Source organism: Bolinopsis microptera, chromosome 1 (genome assembly GCF_026151205.1).
Source record: "Bolinopsis microptera isolate Bmic1 chromosome 1, MBARI_Bmic_1.0, whole genome shotgun sequence".
Taxonomy (NCBI): domain Eukaryota; kingdom Metazoa; phylum Ctenophora; class Tentaculata; order Lobata; family Bolinopsidae; genus Bolinopsis; species Bolinopsis microptera.
The window spans coordinates 5,408,484-5,428,848 of record NC_087072.1 but is presented as its reverse complement, the minus strand read 5'-3'; the positions used below and the strand labels follow the sequence as shown (position 1 = coordinate 5,428,848).

Below are 20,365 nucleotides of genomic sequence, written 5' to 3'. Positions count from 1 at the left end.
TACTGTTTTTAACAGGAATTCTCTTCAATGTCATCTCATTTTGAAGTGGTATTTCTATTAATTCCATTGCTTCTTCAGCGAACAAGCAAGAGTTGTGATAGGTGAACTTAACTGTGTAGAGACACTGCTTCATATCGTACAGGATTATTCTAATCCTACTACTAAACAGTAAGTGTAATGTACACGGCAAGAGTACGTTTGAACATTCTGTCTCATTGACGGTAATATAAAGTTTACAGTGGTTTGATTACATCGCACCTTCTGTGATTGGCTGTAGTGTACATTTTTGCCTAAATGTGCAATCTATTCTTCGAAAGTTCGAGTGCAATTTCAAATTTGCAAATTAGGCACCAGCTTCAAACACTGTTGAGCTGCCTTATATTTCAATATTGATTGATCAGATAATACACCTCGGCCACCAAGAGACTGTCAACTACGGGACAAGTGGCGCAAGTTTTGCTAGAAATACGGAACGCGCCTTAATATCAGTAATTGATTTGTTGCGCACACGAACTAGCACAACGCGCGAATCTAGTGCTCATCCCACGCGAGATAGAGAAAGAAGCATGCATGTATTTCTAGACGTGACATGACAGCCACAGCGTGCGCCAATTAAACTGGATCGAATTTCAATTGGGGTCGGCACCACCAAAGGATGTATAACTTCAATCTGACACTTTAAATCCGCAGGCTATCTTCAGAACTGTTGAGACAGCTGTGTTCTCTAGATCATGTGAAGGAACACGTGAAGGTTTTTGACGGGATTCCTCTTTGCCTAAGGTAAGATGATCAATGCTAAGCAAATAAATAAGTTTATTTGTGACAGTCGGGGAAGTTATCGCTAAGAAATTCACCTTAAACTGGTAAAGACTTCTGGTGATTTGTTCTGACAATCTTCTGAAAGTGTAAAATCCTGACCGATTTCCGTCATCGGTATACCGAGAAGGAAAGTCATGTATCAGACATAAGATCTACCTAACATGTATTTTCAGCGTTTTGCACGAGGACGATCTGGTTTTGCAGTTCAACATTGTGAGTAATATGTCACATATCTTAGTGAAGTTTTAGAACAGAGAGTAGTTATTAAATAGTCTGACAGAACAGCTTGATAATTCACAGATATGCCTCTTCTAACGTTTTTAAGGAGTCTTGGCAATTTCCTTTTACCTATGTAATGGCACTACTACAAGTTACAGAAATAGCCAAATTTGATGTCGGAAAATCTAGGAAGTTGCCTTCGATAAAACGTTTATTTCGTTATCAGGTGTCTATAGTGGAGAGGTTGAGTTGTGATAACGATAGTAGCAACGACATTCGAGAGTTGGGCGGCATTCCTCTCCTTATTACTCTTATACAGTTAGTTCCAATATTGTTGTATTTCATAAAGAAAGTAAAGGCTGGTATTTTGGTAAATCAAAATAATCATCAAATAGAAATATTAAACAATTATATTTCTTAATATACCAAAGTCTCATAAAATTGAGACAATTCAGAAAACAATCCCTTATACCGTCCTCAAACTTCTATCACTTCTATCACTTCTTCATCGGACTTGATTATGTCCATGAGAATATCCAGCGTCTCATCTAACTGCTGAGGGGACACCTTGACCAGTTCGGGTGCCTCCCTGTCTCTAGCTCTCCTGTTCTTGAACCAGCTGTTAACCTGGTGATAGGTCATCCGGCACCGTGTGGACAACATCATCTTCTGGCCGGGAGAAGGATACTCGTTGATACCGTAGAACACTTTGAGGAAGTCTTTAGCAAACTTCTGACTTTCGTAATCGTCAGGTTGAGAAATGGTTTGGGGGAAGGGTTGGAGTCTGCGGAGTCTGAGCCTGTCGGCTGGGTTCAGTGGTCGACCAAGTCTCTGAGTTTCTCTAGCGTAGTGACCTCTCAACCACAGGGTCTGTAACCAGGAGTGATTTCTCTCAGAGAATTGGAAGTTGGAGATAATAACGAACATCTCCTCGTATTGCTCCTCTCTAGCCAGTGTCTTCAGGTAGTTCAGAGTGGACTTCTCCTTGTCACAGCGAGCTGAGCCTTTCCTCCTCATGATCTTGTTCTGTAGATTCTCCAGATAAGCAGGGTGGGTGTAAGGAGTTTCGGACTGATGAGTATATGGCTGGTTCAGCGGGTACTTGGGGTCCACTTGGTAGTTAGCAGGGTAGAAATCCATCAGGTCATTTGGTAGGATCGGGAAAGTTGTTGGATTTGCTGAGTTAGGATATGAAGGTTGGTAAGTGGTGTTAGGTAAATCATCTGGTTTAAACTGAGCAGTAGGATGGTAAGCGAGATTAATTGAAGGGACGTCAGTGAAAGTGTTATTGTCTCCGGGGGTAGGGGGAGGAGACCCAAAGTAAGCGCTGTCATCAGAAGAGTAGTTTACAGGAGAGAGGACCTTGCTCCAAGTAGCAGGAGGAGTGGAGGTCAGGAGACCGTCTTGAGAGAAGACGCAGTCGAACTTGCTACTTTGACCAGGGCTATCTGGTGTAGTGAGATAAGGACTGGTTGGAACATCAGCTTCCTGAGCAGCTGTGATGAGTAATCCGTGAGACATTGTGTTGTTAGAGTTGTTGTTGTAATCAGATTGTGACGAAGTAAGTGACGATATGGTGACGAAGTCATCAGGGTATTTATATGATGAGGAGGTGAGGGGTCTGATGGCCTGTTAACTGTGAGAATCGCCCCACGTGATCAGGCTACAGGTCAGTCACGTGATCAGGTCACTCAGTCACGTGATTGGATCATGTGATTAGGATCTTGGGAAATCGAACGTGAACAGGAGCAGTTGTGACAAGATCCGATTACTGTTGCCTGTTGTATCTGTAGTATTGCTACATTAATTGGGCAAGCAGTCTGTTAATAGTGTCGGCATTTTTAATTGAAGATGGACTAACCATTAACCAATTAGTAATTACTCGTGTCTGTCAGTGAATCACAATCACATGGACTAAGGATACACTTAATTGGGTTAAGGTACAGCACCTTAATTGTGACATGGTCTTGTCGCTAAACTCACATATTTTATAACAATGCCAACATTGATGCAGAGACCAGCACAGCAGAAAGCGAGGAAGTGCGAGAAGTAACGGTACATACAGCACGGATAACATCGAGGAGAATGGCACCATATCTCCTGTCTCTAAAAACACTGTCAGCAGATACGAGTCCATCAAATTACAAACTGGTAAGTTTTATTGTTAGGAGTCGTTCACATATTACGTAATCAATATTTTAGCAATTTCTACCCCCTCCCCCCTCCGTAATCAACCGTAATCAAGACCCACCCCCCTCCTGACAGCAAAATTACGTAATCATGGCCTGACCACCCCCCCCCCCCCCCCCCCCCCCCCCCTTTGACTTTTTTCCCTGGAAAACACTTTTCTCACGTTCCATGCTACCCTGATCATCATGAGCCGTAATCATTGTTTTGATACCCGGCCAAGCACCTTCCCAACTACTTACTTTAGCAGCCGGATACCCGATCCATTCCTAAATTTTATCACTATCAGAGTGAAATTGAGTGGAATTTGAATTAAAATATTGTCAAATTGTTATTATTCTAGAGGGTAAAAATAAAATGTTGATTACGTAACCAACAACCAAATCCCCCCTCCCCCCACCGTAATCATTTGGGAACTAAACTTGGGAACTAAACCCCCTCCCCCTCCGCTGATTACGTAATATGTGAACGACCCCTAAATAAAAAATAACAAAAATAAAATATTAATCGATGCAATTTCGAATTGCACAGAAACTGGCTTACCACATGTAGTCATGTACACTATGTATAATTGGCAAAGAAAAATTACACTCGCGCTTTTTATTGTCAAAGATTACAAATCTGAGCCAGGTGTGTTCATTACCAGGTTTGTCAGCTGCAAATAATTTGCTACATAGACCTTTAATTGAGCGAGAGTTCACGAAATATACTACCTTACTCGGGATTATTACGACGGGTTTATTAACGACCGGTTAAAATATGGTTCGGGAAAAATATGGCGAAATTGCTCAAAACCCACCACATTTTCCCGGTCGCCATTTTACCGGTGTCCAACCTTTCAATTTTAGATTCAAAAATTTTGTCTCAGATGTAAATTTCCTTATTAGAGATAAGCAAGTTTAGAAATTTTCGCATTGCTAAAACTTGTGAAACAAGTAGAATTATCAATAATTGTTGAAAGTAGACAGAAATAATGACTCGTGGTTAATCAAACTAGATGGAAAATAATTTTTAACATTTGAAGCGTAACGACCAGATCGATATCTTACTATATATAAAGCGAGACGATATATATATATATATCTGTGCCATTTTACTGACACCACGGCATCAACTTTAACGCGACTTTCCGCAAAAACCGTAAAAGATATACAACTGAAACTTTTTTGACTGGGTCAAATGCTTTTATGCTTTTCAAATCAGCATGAAAAAATAAAAAATTGGCCAAGGAATAAGAGTTTTAGAGCCCAAAATTTGGACCCCCAAGTGGTGTCAAAAACGCGAATTAAATAGGTAATAATTATTTTAGTCTCTTGAGTCTTGACACCATTTTAGGGTTATACGGGTTCCTGCTAGTTAAGATAAAGGGAGAGCTGTTTATTCTTCCAATAAGTTGTAATCATCTTCGTTATCTTGATATGGATCATCTCTTTCATCAGTTTTAATTAATTCAAGTTTTAATTTAACTGTTACTTTTACTTTGAGTCCTATTTCATTATGTAGAGATAGTCAATACCTAAGAAATTAAAAATTTGCCTATTTAAATCAAATTTAACAATAAGGATATAGAACATTTTTTTAGAACATTTGAATATAATTTGAAACATTACAGAAATGTTGTACAAATCGCTCAAACACACACACTAGGTCTTAATTCGGTTAAGTTCCAATCGAAAATTAAATGATTCTCAAAATGTAGGCCCCACAGTTCCTACATGGACGCACGGCCGGAAGCCCATGTAGGGACGGAAAGTCCCAAGAGTCGCTCATAGCATCCGTCACAGATCCAAAGCAGAAGGAGAAGGAAAGAAAGAACGAGAAAAGCAGAAGAGAGCTGGCTGAAGGACTACTTTCCATCTTCATCACGAAGGCTGTCTTTGTGCTTGAGGTTCAGACTGTACATTTCTCTGATGGTTGAGCATGAAAGTCTAATCAAGTTCAAATCCTGCTCGTTAAGGTTACCGTAAAGATCTTCGGTACGAGAGATATGACAAGAATTGGGCAAAAAGGTGAATTTTTTGCAATTTTAGCCAAATGAAGTCGAAAAACCTACAACAACAAGTGTCCCAATAGTCTTCTTTAGTGAATATAAGACAACGATTAAAATATGAGCACCCATACCCCTTGGGAACCCTAAAAGCTGAGTAGGCGGGTTTATTAACGACCGGTGAAAATGTGGTTCGGGAAAAATATGGCGAAATTACCCTAAACCCACCACTTTATCCCGGTCATAATAATCCCGAGTAAGGTACTTGTTACTGTATAATTAGTATATGTATATTTGTGATGGCAACAAAATCAAATATATTATGGCACTAATGCCTATTCTGCTGTTAGGAGAGAAATCATTGAATCGATTTAATGATCGAATTTAAAAGGCAATTTGAGCAGGTGCTTTTTTACTGGGTCGCACTCATTCATTCATCATTCTTTATTCGGCGGAATCTTTATTATATGTGTATGAACATTATAGCCTGGGGTCCTCAGGTAAGTGCTTGTAGATTATCATTAGCTAAAATCATAGTGATATTTAAATAAAATGACATAATAAAGTTTGTGAATTAGGTAGAATACTATTCTAACAATAACAATTAAATACAGGAGGTTCTGCCAACCACCTCCTTTATTGAAACTTAATAGTCAACCCCACGCAGTAGAAATAGAATGGCCTCTAATAAGGATTTGGCAATATCGACCATGACGTCACGCTCTGAACAGGTTCCTGACGATTTCGTTTTTCTTGAAACCACGTACAGTAAAACCCCAATTTACTATTTTGTCTTCCCGCAAACTGTACGGTGAACCGGGTTTTTAGTGTACGTAGGACGTTAAAAACGGTTTGTGTGAGGCATGATATATTTTTAAGCTTTCAAGTTGTCAGAAAACTTAAAAACTAAAGCAAATTCATCTGACAAATCACTAATTATAGGAAAATGAAATGTTCAATCCACCAACAAGGTATTTTAAGACAATTGCGTGTAATACCAAATGTTATCATGCTTCATAGTCCCCAAGTATATACGGCAGTCCATACATAACATCACGTGACGTCATAACATCACGCGACTTCATAACATCACGCGACTTCATAACATCACGTGACGTCATCACATCATGTGACGTCATAAGGGGTCGTTCACATATTATGTAATCAATATTTTAGCAATTTTTACCCCCTCCCCCTGCGTAATCAACCCCCCCCCCCCTACTGACAGCAAAATTACGTAATCATGGCCTGACCCCCCCCCCCCCCCCTTTCGACTTTGTTTCCCTGGAGAACACTTTTCTCTACGTTCCATGCCTAAATTTTATCCCTATCAGAGTGAAATTGAGTGGAATTTGAATTAAAATATTGTCAAATTGTTATTATTCAGGAGGGTAAAATCCCCCCACCGTAATCAACTGTAATCATTTGGGAACCCCCTCCCCCCTTCGGCTGATTACGTAATATGTGAACGACCCCTTAATACAAAATTACGAATCACAAGATCTTTCAACTCTTCGGCTTTATTCTTTCAATCTTTCAACGAAATTCTTTCAAAATATATCAGTTTAAGTCGCGAAGGATTAGTAATTTTATCGTTAACCTTTATTTCCAACAAACGTTTCCTCATTTTCAGCATGCTGCGCGGCTCTGACCCAGCTATCTCTAAACGACACGAACGCGCAGAACATCGTGCACGCTAACGGAGTCTACATACTTGGTAAATTGATTCTCCCAAATGTGGATACTGACGAGTTGGAGGAGAGTTTGTTGTTGGAAATGTTGCAGAAGAGTGCACTTAGAGCACTTAGGTTCCTCTTCTCCATGGAGAGGAACAGGCAGCTATTCAAGAGGTTAGATAAAGGAGAAATTATTTTTGTTTATGTGTAGATTTAGAGATTTTTTTTATTAAATACTTTTCAAATTTTACAGAGTACAGCAATAGATGAATATAAAATAGAATCGTTCAAAATATCGCCCCCATCTGTAAAATATGATGGGCACCCAAACACGGTAAACACATAGTGAACTATGTCCGCAGTAACTTGGACCCATTACATCGAATTAATCTAAATCCAAAAATTTATGAAAAACTATTTAATAACAAACAAATCCATGGTGAATAACTGTGGATATATAGTCAAAATTGGTATTTCAATACGTCAAATTCCAGATACATTAGATACAGGTCTGATATGGTCATTAATGTGTGAGGTGTGCGGGCGAAGTGTGATATGATGTTGAAAGTATAGGAAGGTAGATAAAAAAATTAATAAAACAAAAATAATAATAATATGGGGAGCAAAGAGACTAGGCTAGACTGTTGTTTCACTATCCAATAAACATTTCCATAGATGCTTAGTGACCTCAGCTTTGAAAAGACTAGTAGACACAATCTGTCTTACCTGTAAAGGGAGTCCATTCCACAGTATATGGGTTCTGTAGAAAAATGATTTTGCCAGTGGGCTATTTGAGGTAAATGTGGTGTGTGAATTCTGACTTAACTTAGGTAAAATTGATGACACAATAGACAGACTGTCGAGGTGGCAACGTCTTAGTCGAGAAGTGCCCTGATATAAAGAGAGATAGTGAGGTAGCGATACAGGAATTAAATTGTTAAGAACTTTGTGGAAAAAAATAAGATCATTCAAGTCAAACTTTTGAGACAAAGGGAGAATGTCGACAAGCTTGCACTTTTTGACATATTGCTCAGGTGGATAACTGCGGCCCTCTTCAGACAGAATCCATTTAATAGCTCTCTTTTGGAGACTTTCTAATTTATCACTAAGTGATTTATTACAAGGGCGCCAGATTATGGAACAATTTTCGAATTGGCTACGAACCAGGGAGAGGTAAAGCGCCCGGCGACGTTTCTGATCAATGACAATATGGCCATCTCTTCTGACCATACCAAGTTGTTGGCAGGCCTTAGTATAAATTCTGTCGCACTGACTATTCCAACTGAGCTTAGGAGTAACATCGACTCCAAGATCTTTTTCTAACTCTACATACACAAGAGGAGAGCCATCAAGATTATATGCGAATGGAGGAGATAAAGATGGTTTTCCTGAAACAATAAGCACTTTACATTTTGCTGGATGGAATCGCATTTTGTTTCTAAGTGCCCAGTCAGAGAGATAGTCTATATCCATTTGTAAATTGGTATTATCAGAAGATGAATGTATTTTACGCCAGATTTTTGTATCATCGGCATACAAAACAATATCAGTATTATCCGAAAGGCCAAGAGGAATATCATTGATAAACAATACAAAAAGTAAGGGACCAAGGATAGAGCCCTGGGGGACACCAGAATTAACTGAGAGGGTAGATGACATCTCATTACCAATAACCACTCTTTGGTAACGGCCTTGAAGGTAATTGGTAAGAAATTTGAGAAGTGTACCATCAATGTTATATAAGGTCTTTAGCTTATGAAGAAGGATATCATGATTTACAGAATCAAATGCCTTAGCAAAATCAAAATACACAACATGATTGATAATGTTTTCGTTAAGAGACAATGCCAGGCTATCACAAAAATCAACCATATTGGTTGTGCATGACTTGTGCTCTAGAAAACCATGCTGCCTGGGATCAAGAAGGGTACTTGTCAAAGAAAGCAGTTTACGTTTAACAATGCGCTCAAAAACTTTCATGACTAAACAAGTAAGGGATATTGGTCTATAGTTTTCAACCTCACTTTTCTTACCTTTCTTAAATATTGGGACAACATTTGCAAGTTTCCATTCTTGTGGAATGTAGCCGCTGTTGTAGGATCCACGAAAAATGCATGTTAGAGGGTAAGCTAAACCTACGGAACAATTTTTTAGAATTTTACCGTGTATGCCATCTGGTCCCTGGGCTTTATTTGAATTAATATTTGAAAGAAGCTTACGAACATCCCGATGATCGAAGTCAATATCAAAATCAACATCATTGACATAGGAGATGTCAGTGTCATAAAGTGAAGGATCCGAAAACTGGTTATAAAAGAAAGAATTGAAAAGTTCAGCTTGATCTTTGGGATTGAACCGAAGCTGTCCAGAATAACTAACACAATTAGGAATACGGCAGGAGTTAGATTTATACTTAACATGTGACCAAAACTTCTTAGTTATAAGCGCTGGATCATCACTATTAAAAAGATTATCTCTTATTTTGGCTGATGAGAGCCTCTTAAAATCTTTACGGCTAGTAACAAACTTTAACTCATCAGAAATAGAACCAGACATTTTAAATTTAGCTCTGAGTCTATCTTTTTTACGGCATGAAGAAAAAAGTTCACTATCGAACCACGGGGGTTGGAACTCTGATTTAATAATTACTTTAGGAATATGTATATCAACTAAATTCATAATGCAGTCTTTAACTAACTTCCAAGACGAATCAGGATCTAGGCATTCTAGGACTTGCCAATTAATCGAGCATAATTCACGATTAATCATGTCCCAGTTTGCTTTCTTAAAATTATAGATTTTACGTTTAGGAGTTTTCTTACGGGAAAAGGAGCTTTTAATTGAAAAAGTGACAGGAAAATGATCAGATTTGCACACGGAATGAGGATCACAGACATTCAAGTTATCGATTGTGTTATCATAATTACTGAGAAGAATGTCTAATGTATTACCACTTTTATGGGTGGGTGATGTGATCAACTGGGAGAGAGAAAGATCACTGAAAGAATCTATGAAGGATTGCTCAATAGGTACGGTACTGGATGAAGATAGCCAGTCTGTATGGGGGAGATTAAAATCACCAATAACATAGATTTTAGGGGGATTCTTTTTGGAAACTAGCTTGCGAATATAACTAACTATGACATCATGATTAGGTAACCCAAGAGTTCCTACTCTATAACAAGTACAGATTACAATACTCTCTTTGTTAGGAAAAGAAATTTTAACGGCAAGCATTTCTGCACCTAGGCTAACTGGTAGTCGGGTTGTAGTGGCGTCGAGATCAGACCGAACAGCCAAAAGAACACCACCTCCATTTTCCCTAAACTTTTTAGGGTTATTAGGATCTTGAGGATGAGTCTTTCTCGTGCGGTCATTGCGGAAGATTTCATATTGAGAAGAAGGAAAGATTTCGTTGCTAGAAATAGATTTTTTGAGCCAAGTCTCATTTAGGGCAATTATGTCAGGCTGCTCTATGTTAGCAAAGGATTGAAGTTCGGAAATCTTATTACCATCAAGAAGGGGATGGGAGGAGCTTAGGTTACTGAAAGGAATGAGACCTTGGACATTTTGGTAGAGTACAGATAGGGAGTTGGGACCTGGATTAAGCATAGAAGGATTAACAAGAGTTATCAAAAGAAAGTTAAGAGAGAAAACCCAAAGAATGAATAAAGAGACTAGACGCCTGAGGCGGCTGGAATACTTGACTCTATTCATCTTACCAGGGAGAAGAACATTTCTTATAAACCATGAGGAGATAATTACAAAGAAAAGTTTGATGTGGGAGCAAGCAAGAAATGGTATAAGATAACGTGGGCTGTCAAGGAGTAGAGAGGAATGAATATTAGAATCTAGGGGGAATACGGTGTTCATGGACCTAACCGTGGAGAGAAGAATTGGGAGAAAGTAAGTCATGATGAGAGAATAGAAGAGAAACATATGATTATGATAATTGTAGTTGATGTGTGGGGTGTATGGAGACTTAAATGTGTAAATTTTGTTAGGTATAAACGTGTTGATATGTATAAGTGCATTTCTTGACTGTGTACGAGGCCTTTTGCATGCAAAAAGACCTATTCTAAGTCTAAACGATTCATTGTCTAACATATTGGAAAATGGACAGATAAACTTCGGATAAGCCAGAGATAAACATTTCGCTGATGTTTATGATAGGGTCTGTTGTAGAGTTTTGTGTTTTTATATAAGGGTTTATCATATAGTTTTTAATTTCAGGCTCTTCCCCACGGAGTTGTTTGAGATGTTTATCGACGTTGGCCATTACATCACAGACATAGACGCTTATAAACACATGATACACTACATAAACAACTCAGAGGTCAGTTACAATAATAATAATTTACAAAATACCCTTTAATTAAAATTACAAAACAAACAAATTATGAACATTAGATTGTTTCTGGCAAATCGCCTTCATGAAACCTATCGAAAATTGTCCCTGAACGGTTTGTCAGAATCAAACCCAGAGTTGTCCAGCTGATTGCATTCCTCAAACCCTCTGCACTCCCTAATCCTACCGATCCTACGTTTAAACTCCCACTTCTGATCCTCCCCAAGTGTTCCCCACATGTTCTTCATCTGAAAGGGATCCTTGTGTAGATTGTAGTACTCGTTAAACCCTGACGAGAAGGAACAGTAGAGGAAGTTGGTGAAAATGCCCGGATTGTTGTTGTTAACCCGTCTCTCGCACGTGAAGGTGTTGTTCCTGCTGTCAACGCAGAAACAGAACTTCTCCCCGTCGGGGATATCAAACTTTGGTTCTGTGTACCAGACCTTGTTGTCCTTGTACCAGCATCTCATGTTAATGTGCGCACAGCTGTCATTGCTGTCAATGCCATTCCCCATCCCGTGGTACTCAATCAGGAAAGAGTTGCGAGCTTTGGGTGCTTCAAGAAGCGATAACATAGACGTTCCGTCAAATTGGAGTCCATAGTTCTCGTCACTGACACCAGGTTTAGGTTTTCCCGCTCCAGACTTTTTAGCCACGTCAATAGCAGTGGGAGCTACATCAATGTTGAGCACCACTGTATCCTGAGTGCTTCCTTTGGGGAAGAGAGGACCGGAAGCGTACATGGGAACCCTGACAGTCACCTCGTATGGCTGCCTCTTGTCCAGGATCATGCCCCACTCACCAAAGTAGAAACCATTATCTGAAGTGAAGATGATGGTGGTGTTTTGAGGATCGATTTTCTTGAGGATCCTCACGAAACCCTCGTCTATTGACTGGAGAGACTGTAGTCTGCGAATCCAGCCTTGCTCGTTGTACTTAGCTGACACGTTGTTGAGGGCTGGTCTGCTGCTTGTGTACCAGTGTTTACCTGAACCAATATTAGTTATTTACTATTTAGAGGAGAACAATATACTGATCTGGTATGAAATTAGAATTTCTTTATCTGATTCTACAGAAACAGTGGAGAGGGGCTTTGGAAACATAAAATTGATCCGTCAGATTGCTATTTCAGTAACAGGACGAGATTGATATAAATATATAGCACAAATGACTTACCTGGATCACCGGTCTTGTTAAAAGAAGGATAGTTAAGGTTCGGAGGTTTGCTCGCTTTAAACAGTTTCTGATGCTGTGGAGCAGCATCAAACGACTCGTGTGCTGTTGGGAAACTCAGAAACGCGCACCACGGTTTCTTAGACTTGTCGTCCTGCATAAACTCAATTCCTGCATCAAGTATGAGACTTGGCAGATAATCCTTCTTGTAGTCGAGCCCGTGTTCCTCATTCACTCCGTTCCTGTTTAGAGTGTAGTTGTAATACTGACTGTTCCCAACCAGTCCCAACCAGTCATCCCAGCCCACAGGAACCTTGTCTCCTCTGTAGTTGTTACTGTATTTCCCGTACATGCCCGTCCTGTACCCCAGGTCCTGGAGCCTCTTCCCCAGACTGTTCGGAGCAATGTTCTTGTCCCAGTTGGGACCGTCACACCCGTTAGTGACGGTATTATCCAGTGTCCGGTGGTTGTGTTGGTAGGTGCCTGTGTAGATGCTACCTCGTGATGGACAACAGATTGGGGTCGTTACAAACGCGTTGTTGTACATCACACCGTTCTTAGTGAAGTGGGCCGTTATGTTGGGAAAGCCTTTTTCCCGGGTCGGAGCAAGGTCGTCCACATCGTCCAGGAGGATTATGAGGATGTTTTGAGGGGTGGCCAGGGGTAGGAGAAGCAGTAAGAGCAAACTGAACATTCTCAACAAAATAGCACGATTTATTGCAAATCTGGTACAATGTGTGTAACATGAGACGGCCAAATGAAATCAGATAAACATTTTGTTGCATCACACGATTTTCTGTTGGATACGGAGTGTGGTGTGGAGAATGTATGGTGTATTATCTGTTGCTTCCGTCTTACTCTACATTCCACCACACAACAAATAATATGCAGATTATATATTAATATCACAGTAAGTCAGCATATTGCTGGTTTTGTCAGTAACTTTCAACTTTTAGCTGACTTTTTTTTGAAGGATGATGTAAGGAACATGAAAAAGTATACAGTTACACATCAACAACCAACAAAGAGCCCCAATGTTGTAGAAACCTGTCACTGTCACTGTCACTGTCACTGTCACTGTCACTGTCACTGTCACTGTCACTGTCACTGTCACTGTCACTGTCACTGTCACTGTCACTGTCACTGTCACTGTCACTGTCACTGTCACTGTCACTGTCGCTGTCACTGTCACTGTCACCGTCACCGTAACTGTCACTGTCACTGTCACCTAAACCTGAGCGCCCCTCCCAGGAGGAGGTAAGGAACAAGATAAAGTGTCGGATACACAACACTAACCAACACAGAGCCCCAATGTTCTACGTTGGATCTTATGCTGTCTTGGAGCACCTTGGATCTGGAGCTTTTGGAACTGTCTACAAGGTACTTTTTCTATTTTATTATCATGTTTATTGCTATATTTTACTCCATAATGCACTTTTATCTGCCAGGACAAAACCATCAGTTCAAAGCGTCTCTGACATTAAAAATTGTTTGAATTGTTTGAATACCTGTTCAAATTGTTTGAATTAAACCTATTAAAATACAATTCCTCACCAGGTAAAAAAGACATCTGGTTCCCATGATGAAGCCACCACTCTGGCAATGAAAGAGGTGAGCAAATAATTGTGTTAATAACTGCGCCATCGATTATTTGTAATATTTTCTTTAAAGATATTGTCGATGAACCTGAGATTGTAACAATAAAAGCGTCAACTAAACAGTAGTCACTATACTAATACATACGTTTTAATATTTTTAGATTTCACTTCAACATCCGGGGTTTGGCGCGACAACAAAAGAGAGGACGAGATGTATTGGAGACATACTGAACGAATCTAATATTATAAAGGAGCAGCTCCGACATCCAAACATTGTTAGGTAATCTCAACATACGAAGTTAATTTTATTTCAGATGAATTAGAATAGAATAGCATTTTTTTGAAAACAAAATAGAATAATATACAAAATATTATTGTAATTAACATAATAGAATAGAATGGAATACGATACAATTGAATCAAATTGTTTCTCAAATATCTCTGTTATTCTTCTACTTACATTCTACTTACACACAAATGCATAACATATTCATATTATTCAAGTACCGTTTTTGACAAAAAATCAAAAAGAAATCATCCCGGCTACTAAAGGATCGATCGTTTGATGCCAGTGTTAATATCTGTCTGGTTTTGAGTTCTTGGCAATACTTTCTCGATGAAATAAAACTAAGTTTTTTAAAACCGAAAAAACAGCACTTTAATCTGACGTAAATAATCTCTGACATAAAAAGATATTGGCGCTACTCTTGAATAGGTCATTCCTTGGATGGGCCAAAGTTATTCTCATCTATCTCAGCATCTCCAAACAAAGGCCCGTTATCTCCAACTTGTGAACATTTCTCACTGAATAAGTCTTTCTCATTCGTAAGTTGATTATTTTTAGACTGGCTCTCTTGCCTGACTAATTCCTGAGATACTTGCTGAAGAAGACGCTTCACTTCATTTCCAGATCAAGCGTTTTCCTCCATTTTCTTGCAATTATCCTCGACCAGTTGTTTGGAGACCAGGTTAGCATAGTACTCTCCCAACCCCATCAGCTCATCGTGTGTCCCTCTCTCCTTAACCTCCCCGTCCTTCAGACAGATAATCTCATCTGCCTGTCTTATAGTACTCAGTCTGTGAGCTATCACTATGGTTGTCTTGCCCTTCATCAGCTTATCCAGTGCCTCCTGGACTTCCTTCTCGTTTTGAGCGTCCAGAGCAGAGGTCGCCTCGTCCAATATCAGAATCTCGGGATCTCTCATTGCCGCCCTGGCTATCGCTACCCTTTGCTTTTGTCCTCCCGAAAGCTGTAAACCCTGCGAACCCGCAAACGTGTCTAACCCGCTGCGGAACTTGTTGATAAAGTCACAGTTAGCCAATTCAGCAGCCTTTTTAACTCGCGTCATGGTGATCTCATCTGGGGATGCTGCTCCGTAAGAAATATTCTCCACTATAGTGGAGTTCATAAGAGTGGGGTCCTGACTTACGATGGTCATCTTTCCATGTAACCCTGTTAAATCGTAGTCTCTGATGTCCTTGCCACCGATTGTGATCCTACCTTGCTGGGGGTCGTAGAGTCTCATCAGAAGCTTGGCTATTGTCGACTTTCCAGCACCAGAGTCTCCTACGAGAGCGGTCATCTTCTTGCGTTGTATTTTAAGGTCTAATCCCGATAAGACTTTCTCCCCTATCCTGGCGGGATACCCAAAGTGAACATCCTCAAACTGTATGTCCTCCTCCAGAGAAGCTACTGTCTCGCTTCCGGAGACTACCTCGCATGGTGTCGACATGAACTCCACATAGCTCTCCACTGCAGTCAAGCCTTTCTGAATATCTTTTATTTGATAGTCAAACCAACTGAACTGCTCCTGGAATTTACTAAACACTAAGTAAAATGTCATGAATTCTCCTGGTCCGAATACGGATTCCGATGCTGTTAATTCGTAAGCCATCAAGAATGCTAGAAGGAAATATTTGAAGCTCTGCATAAATAATGTATCCAGAATTCTGTAAAGCACAATAGTCAGATCATTAGAAGCCGAGCATTTTTCTGCTACTCGCTGCTCTTCAACATGGAGTGCTTCATGGGAGAAGTTTTTTACGGTAGACATCATGGACAGAGCCTCATCTTTGTGCTCTTCTGCTCCACAGCTCAGTTTATCTTGAGCCCGCATTATTCTCATAGATTTTCTCCTGGCTGGCATAAGATATACAATATTATAAAGCACTGTCAATATAATAACCGTTGTCCCGATCATAATATCAGCTTTCACTAAATAGAATCCAGAAGCAAGTATACCAAATGTTTGTGACACTGCAGAAGGGATAGTGAATGTAACTAAATAGGTCATGGAATCTGCTCTTCCCATTACAGAGGCAACCTCAGCGGTGGTGTGTGAGTCGTGATATCCCTTGTGCAGGGACAGCGCTTTCTCCAAAGACTGGGTCCTCAAATTACCCGTTATGCCTTGCAAGCTTAGATTTTCTAAATAATACTTCCCAAGGACCATGATCTGCTCCAGTAGAACCATAAAAACGAAGCCTATAAGCATTGCCCTGATGTGCTCAAACCTGGTACTGCACTCCAGCACAGTTTGACAGAGAACATTCCCGTAGAAGCTCTGGTTGTCAGCAGTAGTGTTGTCAGAGATGACGGATAAAAGCTGGCCGGTCAAACTCAAGATCTCCAAGTCCACAATGCTTCCGCACAGGAGCAGTGATATTAAAATGAGCATTCTGATCGCTTGTCCTCTAGTGCTGAGAGCTTTATAAATACCAGAGAACATACCTGATAGTGATACGGATAGCTTAGTAGCATTCTCCTTCATAGTCACGTACATTCCCTTCCTCTCAGCCTCAGACATCAGATATGCTGTGATTTTCTCAGATCCTGTCTCTCTCTCTCTGTTCTGGTCAACGGTTTCTGGCCTCTTACGTTAAGATGGAGGCCTTCTCACCGTGCCCACAGAATGCAACTCCTGCTAGCTGCACGCCAGGACTCCCAAAGTATATACGAAATCATAAAATAATAAATATCAATGCAACAGACCCCTGGAGTCTTGAAGCTGTCACTACCTGTCTCAGAGCAAACCCACTTCCGTTGTAGTACTTCTGCGGGTAGACAAGGGACTTCCGAGCAAGGTCAAAGCCTGGGAGATATGTCTCTATGCGGAGATGGGCCTAGGTTGAGTTCCTAGTATGGGATTTAGCGAAAGTTCCTGGTGAAGAATCCAAGGAGGTTACCCAAAAGGGTTTTCCCTATCCAGTCTTGTCGACTGTTCCACAAATTTGAAGATATGATGTAGTTTACTGTTGTTAAGGTAGAGTTTACCAATTATCCTCATTCTGAACGTCATGATCTGGATGCACTTGTAGAGGAGGTGCTGGGATGTTGCTGCTTCTCCTGAAAAGTGTTCGCAATCTTGCGTCTTGAAGTTGACGTTGTTTGCCACGTTCTGAAAATAAACTAGTGGGCTGTGACCTATTCTGAAAGGGACCATGTTAGCCATCTGATGTGAGTTCCAGAAAAATAAAAGTTCCTGTATTTAATTTGTGGAGGAACATCATAAGTGGAATGTTCCTTTGTCACTGAGTGTGGCCTATTTGGGAGGAAGGGTTCTGGTCCTATGGGGATGTTGTTGGATTGATCGTCCCTTGCGAATTCTTCCGCTAGTTCTTTACCGTATACTCCTTAATGTCCTGGAACGAAGTCCTACTCGATGTGAATACCTAGTGAGTTGGTCTGAGATGTTCAGAACGAACCTGGAGTTAAAACTGGTGCTGTTAAGCGCTATAAATGCAGCCTGGGAATCTGAGAGGAATTTATGATTGATGGAGATCCTAAGTTATCATAAGTCCAGATACTTGCCATGTATAACGCAAATAGCGGGTATGATTTCCTCAATTAACCTGAAGGAGGAATGTCAGTCCTGAAATGTTACCATGTAACGTCGAGCTAAAAAAATGAATCAAAAGATTGAGTAATGCATTCGATAAACATTGTATGTTCTATTTGCATCCCCTAAGCATTGCATTGATGTTTATTCCTGATCCGGATAGCTTTGCGTCTCAGAACTAAAGAGGTCCACTATGCTTTAGTGAGCTATGCTCGCCACCAGGGTACTGTAGATCTAAGGGTTCCCCGTGTAATGGGGCAGGCTGAGCTGTGAAAAAGCAGCTCTGCAGGATGTCCGAGATGAACTGTTTTCGAGTGTTGAGATCTTCCGCTGTAGAAACTGAATAGAACCAGTAAGGGTGTCAGTCAAACTCTGCTGCTACTAGATGATTGTAGAGCGTCCAGTCACACTTCAATGAAGAGTGTGGCAAAGCTAACCCGGTCCCCTGAAAAGTGGTTACTGGAGGAAGAAGTGCCAGGAATTCTCGCTATCAGTGTGTCCTCGTAGTCAGAGTTTAAATCCCTAATTCTGTCTTATCACGAGCCTGTGTCTAGCGTGTGTCAGCCCTTACGCATTAGCTGTCTTAACTGAAAAGACCTGAAAAGTGGTTACTGGAGGGAGAAGTGCCAGGACTACTCATTATCAGTGTGTCCTTGTAGTCAGGATGAGCGAATTGGAATCCCTAGCTCTGTGGTGGGTGACTTAGATGGGACCTGAAAGCTGAAAGAGAATTTCCTGGTGATTTAGTAGCTCTTAGAGCTAGGTATCTGTGTCTAATGTATCGTCATTTGTGTGTGTACTATCTTGTAACCTGATATCTGAAAGAGAAATTTCCTGGTGCTTGGTAGCTGTTAGTGTTGACTTCCTGATTCCTATGGGAACTTTGAGTTGGCAAGGCCCAACCTTTGTACTCAACAAGAGAGCACACCACCCGTTAGTGCCAACCAGGCCACACCACGTGGAGGTTCGGAGAGGATTTCGTGACCCCTATAACCTCAGATCCTGTCTTATTCAGTATCGTGTTCCTCTTGGTATCAAGAAACAAGGCTCCACGCCCTGATTTCTGTCTACACTTGTCCCTGATCCCCTGCCACCACCTCACCGCCTCCTGCTTCTCTGAGAACTCCTTCACCTCCACCCCATCTTCCTTGGTTCCCTGATAAAGCACACTATACCACTCTTCAACAGCTACACTCTCCTCTCTACACGGCTGCTGCTCATACCCCACCAGAGCACCTGACCGTATCTGTAAAGATAGTATCTCCATCCCAGGTTCAGCTGTTATAGTGGTGCGCTTGTGTTTGGGTGTACTCGAACATACGGGCTCAAAGGAGAACACTCTGCCTCGGTTTGTCTCCAGCTCCAGTGCCGCTCCTGCCCATCTTCTGTTTACCAGTGTTTCGTGGGTCACTCGTACCTGACAAGACAAAACGATTCGGTGATACCGTCAGTTTATAAATTTAAAAAGTAAGACTAAGAATTAGAAGTTTAAATTTTAATTAGTTTTTTAATCGACACTTATTCCTAATCTTACAAGTACAACAGTACACCTACCAAGTATTCAGTTCCTGAGAAGATTATTGTCTTCTGGTGGGATTTTCTCCCTCCTAAACCGTAAGACCATATACTATCATCATCGTACGTTATAATGATAGTGTCTATAACTTCCTTACCTGAAAACAACAAATTCACTTTCCTGAGTTGTAGTTGGCTGAGTAAGTTACTGATTTCTTAAAAAATTCAATCGATATTTGATATTATAGATATTCAATAATTATCTATTATATAAGAAACAGACCTTCTATTTCGATTTTCTTGATCCGGTACTCTACTTTAGCTTTGGTGGTGATTCTATCAGTGTCCATTCCAAGGACTACGAATAGAAACGAACATTATTTTGTGACAGTACAAAGAAAATGGAATTTTATCACATTTTTATCAGGACTACGTAATTTAACAAATATTAGACTGTAGGATGGTAGCTAGGTTGGAGCACTTGCCAGAATTCTTATCAGGATAAGTATATAAGAGTTTATATTTCATCAAGAAAGTCGTGAAGCACGATGTTAGGCTGTGAATAGTCGTGACCTAAAGCGATTATATTTGACTAGTTGGTTGCGAGAAATTCGCTATTTTTGTGTCGAATACCTTGCTAAGATCACTTATTCTTAAAACAAGTAGAAACTATAATTCACATTTCACGCCCTATTGTCCGTTATTATATGAGGTGTATCGCTGACCAAATGGCATCGCTCACTGTGTAGTTAAATCGAACAGAAGAAGTAAATATAAAAGTGGTTTTTTGTAACCTCTACAGTCTGCACGTAGTTGTACTGTTAATAAAAATATTCACTGTAAATATGACATCAAGTTGATCACAATCCCTCAATAGATTGAAATTTGGAATTGAGTCGCTTTAGTCACTTTAGGTTATATACACGATACACATCAACTAGCCCCAGTCATCCTGCCCATATAACTTTAAAACTTTCTATGTACAATGAGGTTAATTCTATAAA

General features: G+C 40.3%; 6 protein-coding genes across 7 annotated transcripts in view; 2 read left to right on the top strand and 4 right to left on the bottom strand.

The window, feature by feature from the left end:
- Positions 1-20,365, top strand: part of LOC134826398 (serine/threonine-protein kinase Nek10-like) — an 89,396-nt gene that overhangs the window by 50,441 nt on the left and 18,590 nt on the right. Inside the window, exons 8-17 of the mRNA XM_063838755.1 lie at positions 79-168; positions 691-780; positions 993-1,032; positions 1,265-1,356; positions 3,053-3,189; positions 6,846-7,062; positions 11,122-11,224; positions 13,661-13,789; positions 13,967-14,020; positions 14,169-14,287. Of these exons, the coding sequence (XP_063694825.1) occupies positions 79-168; positions 691-780; positions 993-1,032; positions 1,265-1,356; positions 3,053-3,189; positions 6,846-7,062; positions 11,122-11,224; positions 13,661-13,789; positions 13,967-14,020; positions 14,169-14,287 (1,071 nt within the window). The remainder of the gene's footprint in view (positions 1-78; positions 169-690; positions 781-992; positions 1,033-1,264; positions 1,357-3,052; positions 3,190-6,845; positions 7,063-11,121; positions 11,225-13,660; positions 13,790-13,966; positions 14,021-14,168; positions 14,288-20,365) is intronic.
- Positions 1,516-2,559, bottom strand: LOC134822907 (uncharacterized). The gene has a single exon (XM_063834188.1). The coding sequence runs from the start codon at positions 2,557-2,559 to the stop codon at positions 1,516-1,518; it is 1,044 nt and encodes a 347-aa protein (XP_063690258.1).
- The window catches only part of LOC134826439 (14-3-3 protein epsilon-like), a 62,092-nt gene continuing 45,610 nt past the window's right edge, over positions 3,884-20,365 (top strand). Inside the window, exon 1 of one of the 2 annotated variants that reach the window (XM_063838817.1) lies at positions 3,884-3,894. The gene's annotated coding sequence lies outside the window, so the exon portion shown is untranslated. The remainder of the gene's footprint in view (positions 3,895-20,365) is intronic. The other variant, XM_063838825.1, reaches the window with a different exon arrangement.
- Positions 11,192-13,144, bottom strand: LOC134826415 (extracellular sulfatase Sulf-2-like). The gene is made up of 2 exons (XM_063838780.1): positions 12,413-13,144; positions 11,192-12,224 (listed from the first exon to the last, which is right to left on the bottom strand). Exons 1-2 carry the CDS (start codon positions 13,101-13,103, stop codon positions 11,329-11,331), a joined length of 1,587 nt encoding a protein of 528 aa, XP_063694850.1. The 5' UTR covers positions 13,104-13,144; the 3' UTR covers positions 11,192-11,328.
- Positions 14,817-18,912, bottom strand: LOC134826406 (uncharacterized). Its single transcript, XM_063838768.1, has 2 exons — positions 18,841-18,912; positions 14,817-16,832 (listed from the first exon to the last, which is right to left on the bottom strand). Exon 2 carries the CDS (start codon positions 16,812-16,814, stop codon positions 14,919-14,921), a length of 1,896 nt encoding a protein of 631 aa, XP_063694838.1. The 5' UTR covers positions 16,815-16,832; positions 18,841-18,912; the 3' UTR covers positions 14,817-14,918.
- LOC134822900 (uncharacterized) lies at positions 18,781-19,715 on the bottom strand. Its single transcript, XM_063834175.1, has 3 exons — positions 19,645-19,715; positions 19,401-19,519; positions 18,781-19,263 (listed from the first exon to the last, which is right to left on the bottom strand). Exons 1-3 carry the CDS (start codon positions 19,709-19,711, stop codon positions 18,781-18,783), a joined length of 669 nt encoding a protein of 222 aa, XP_063690245.1. The 5' UTR covers positions 19,712-19,715.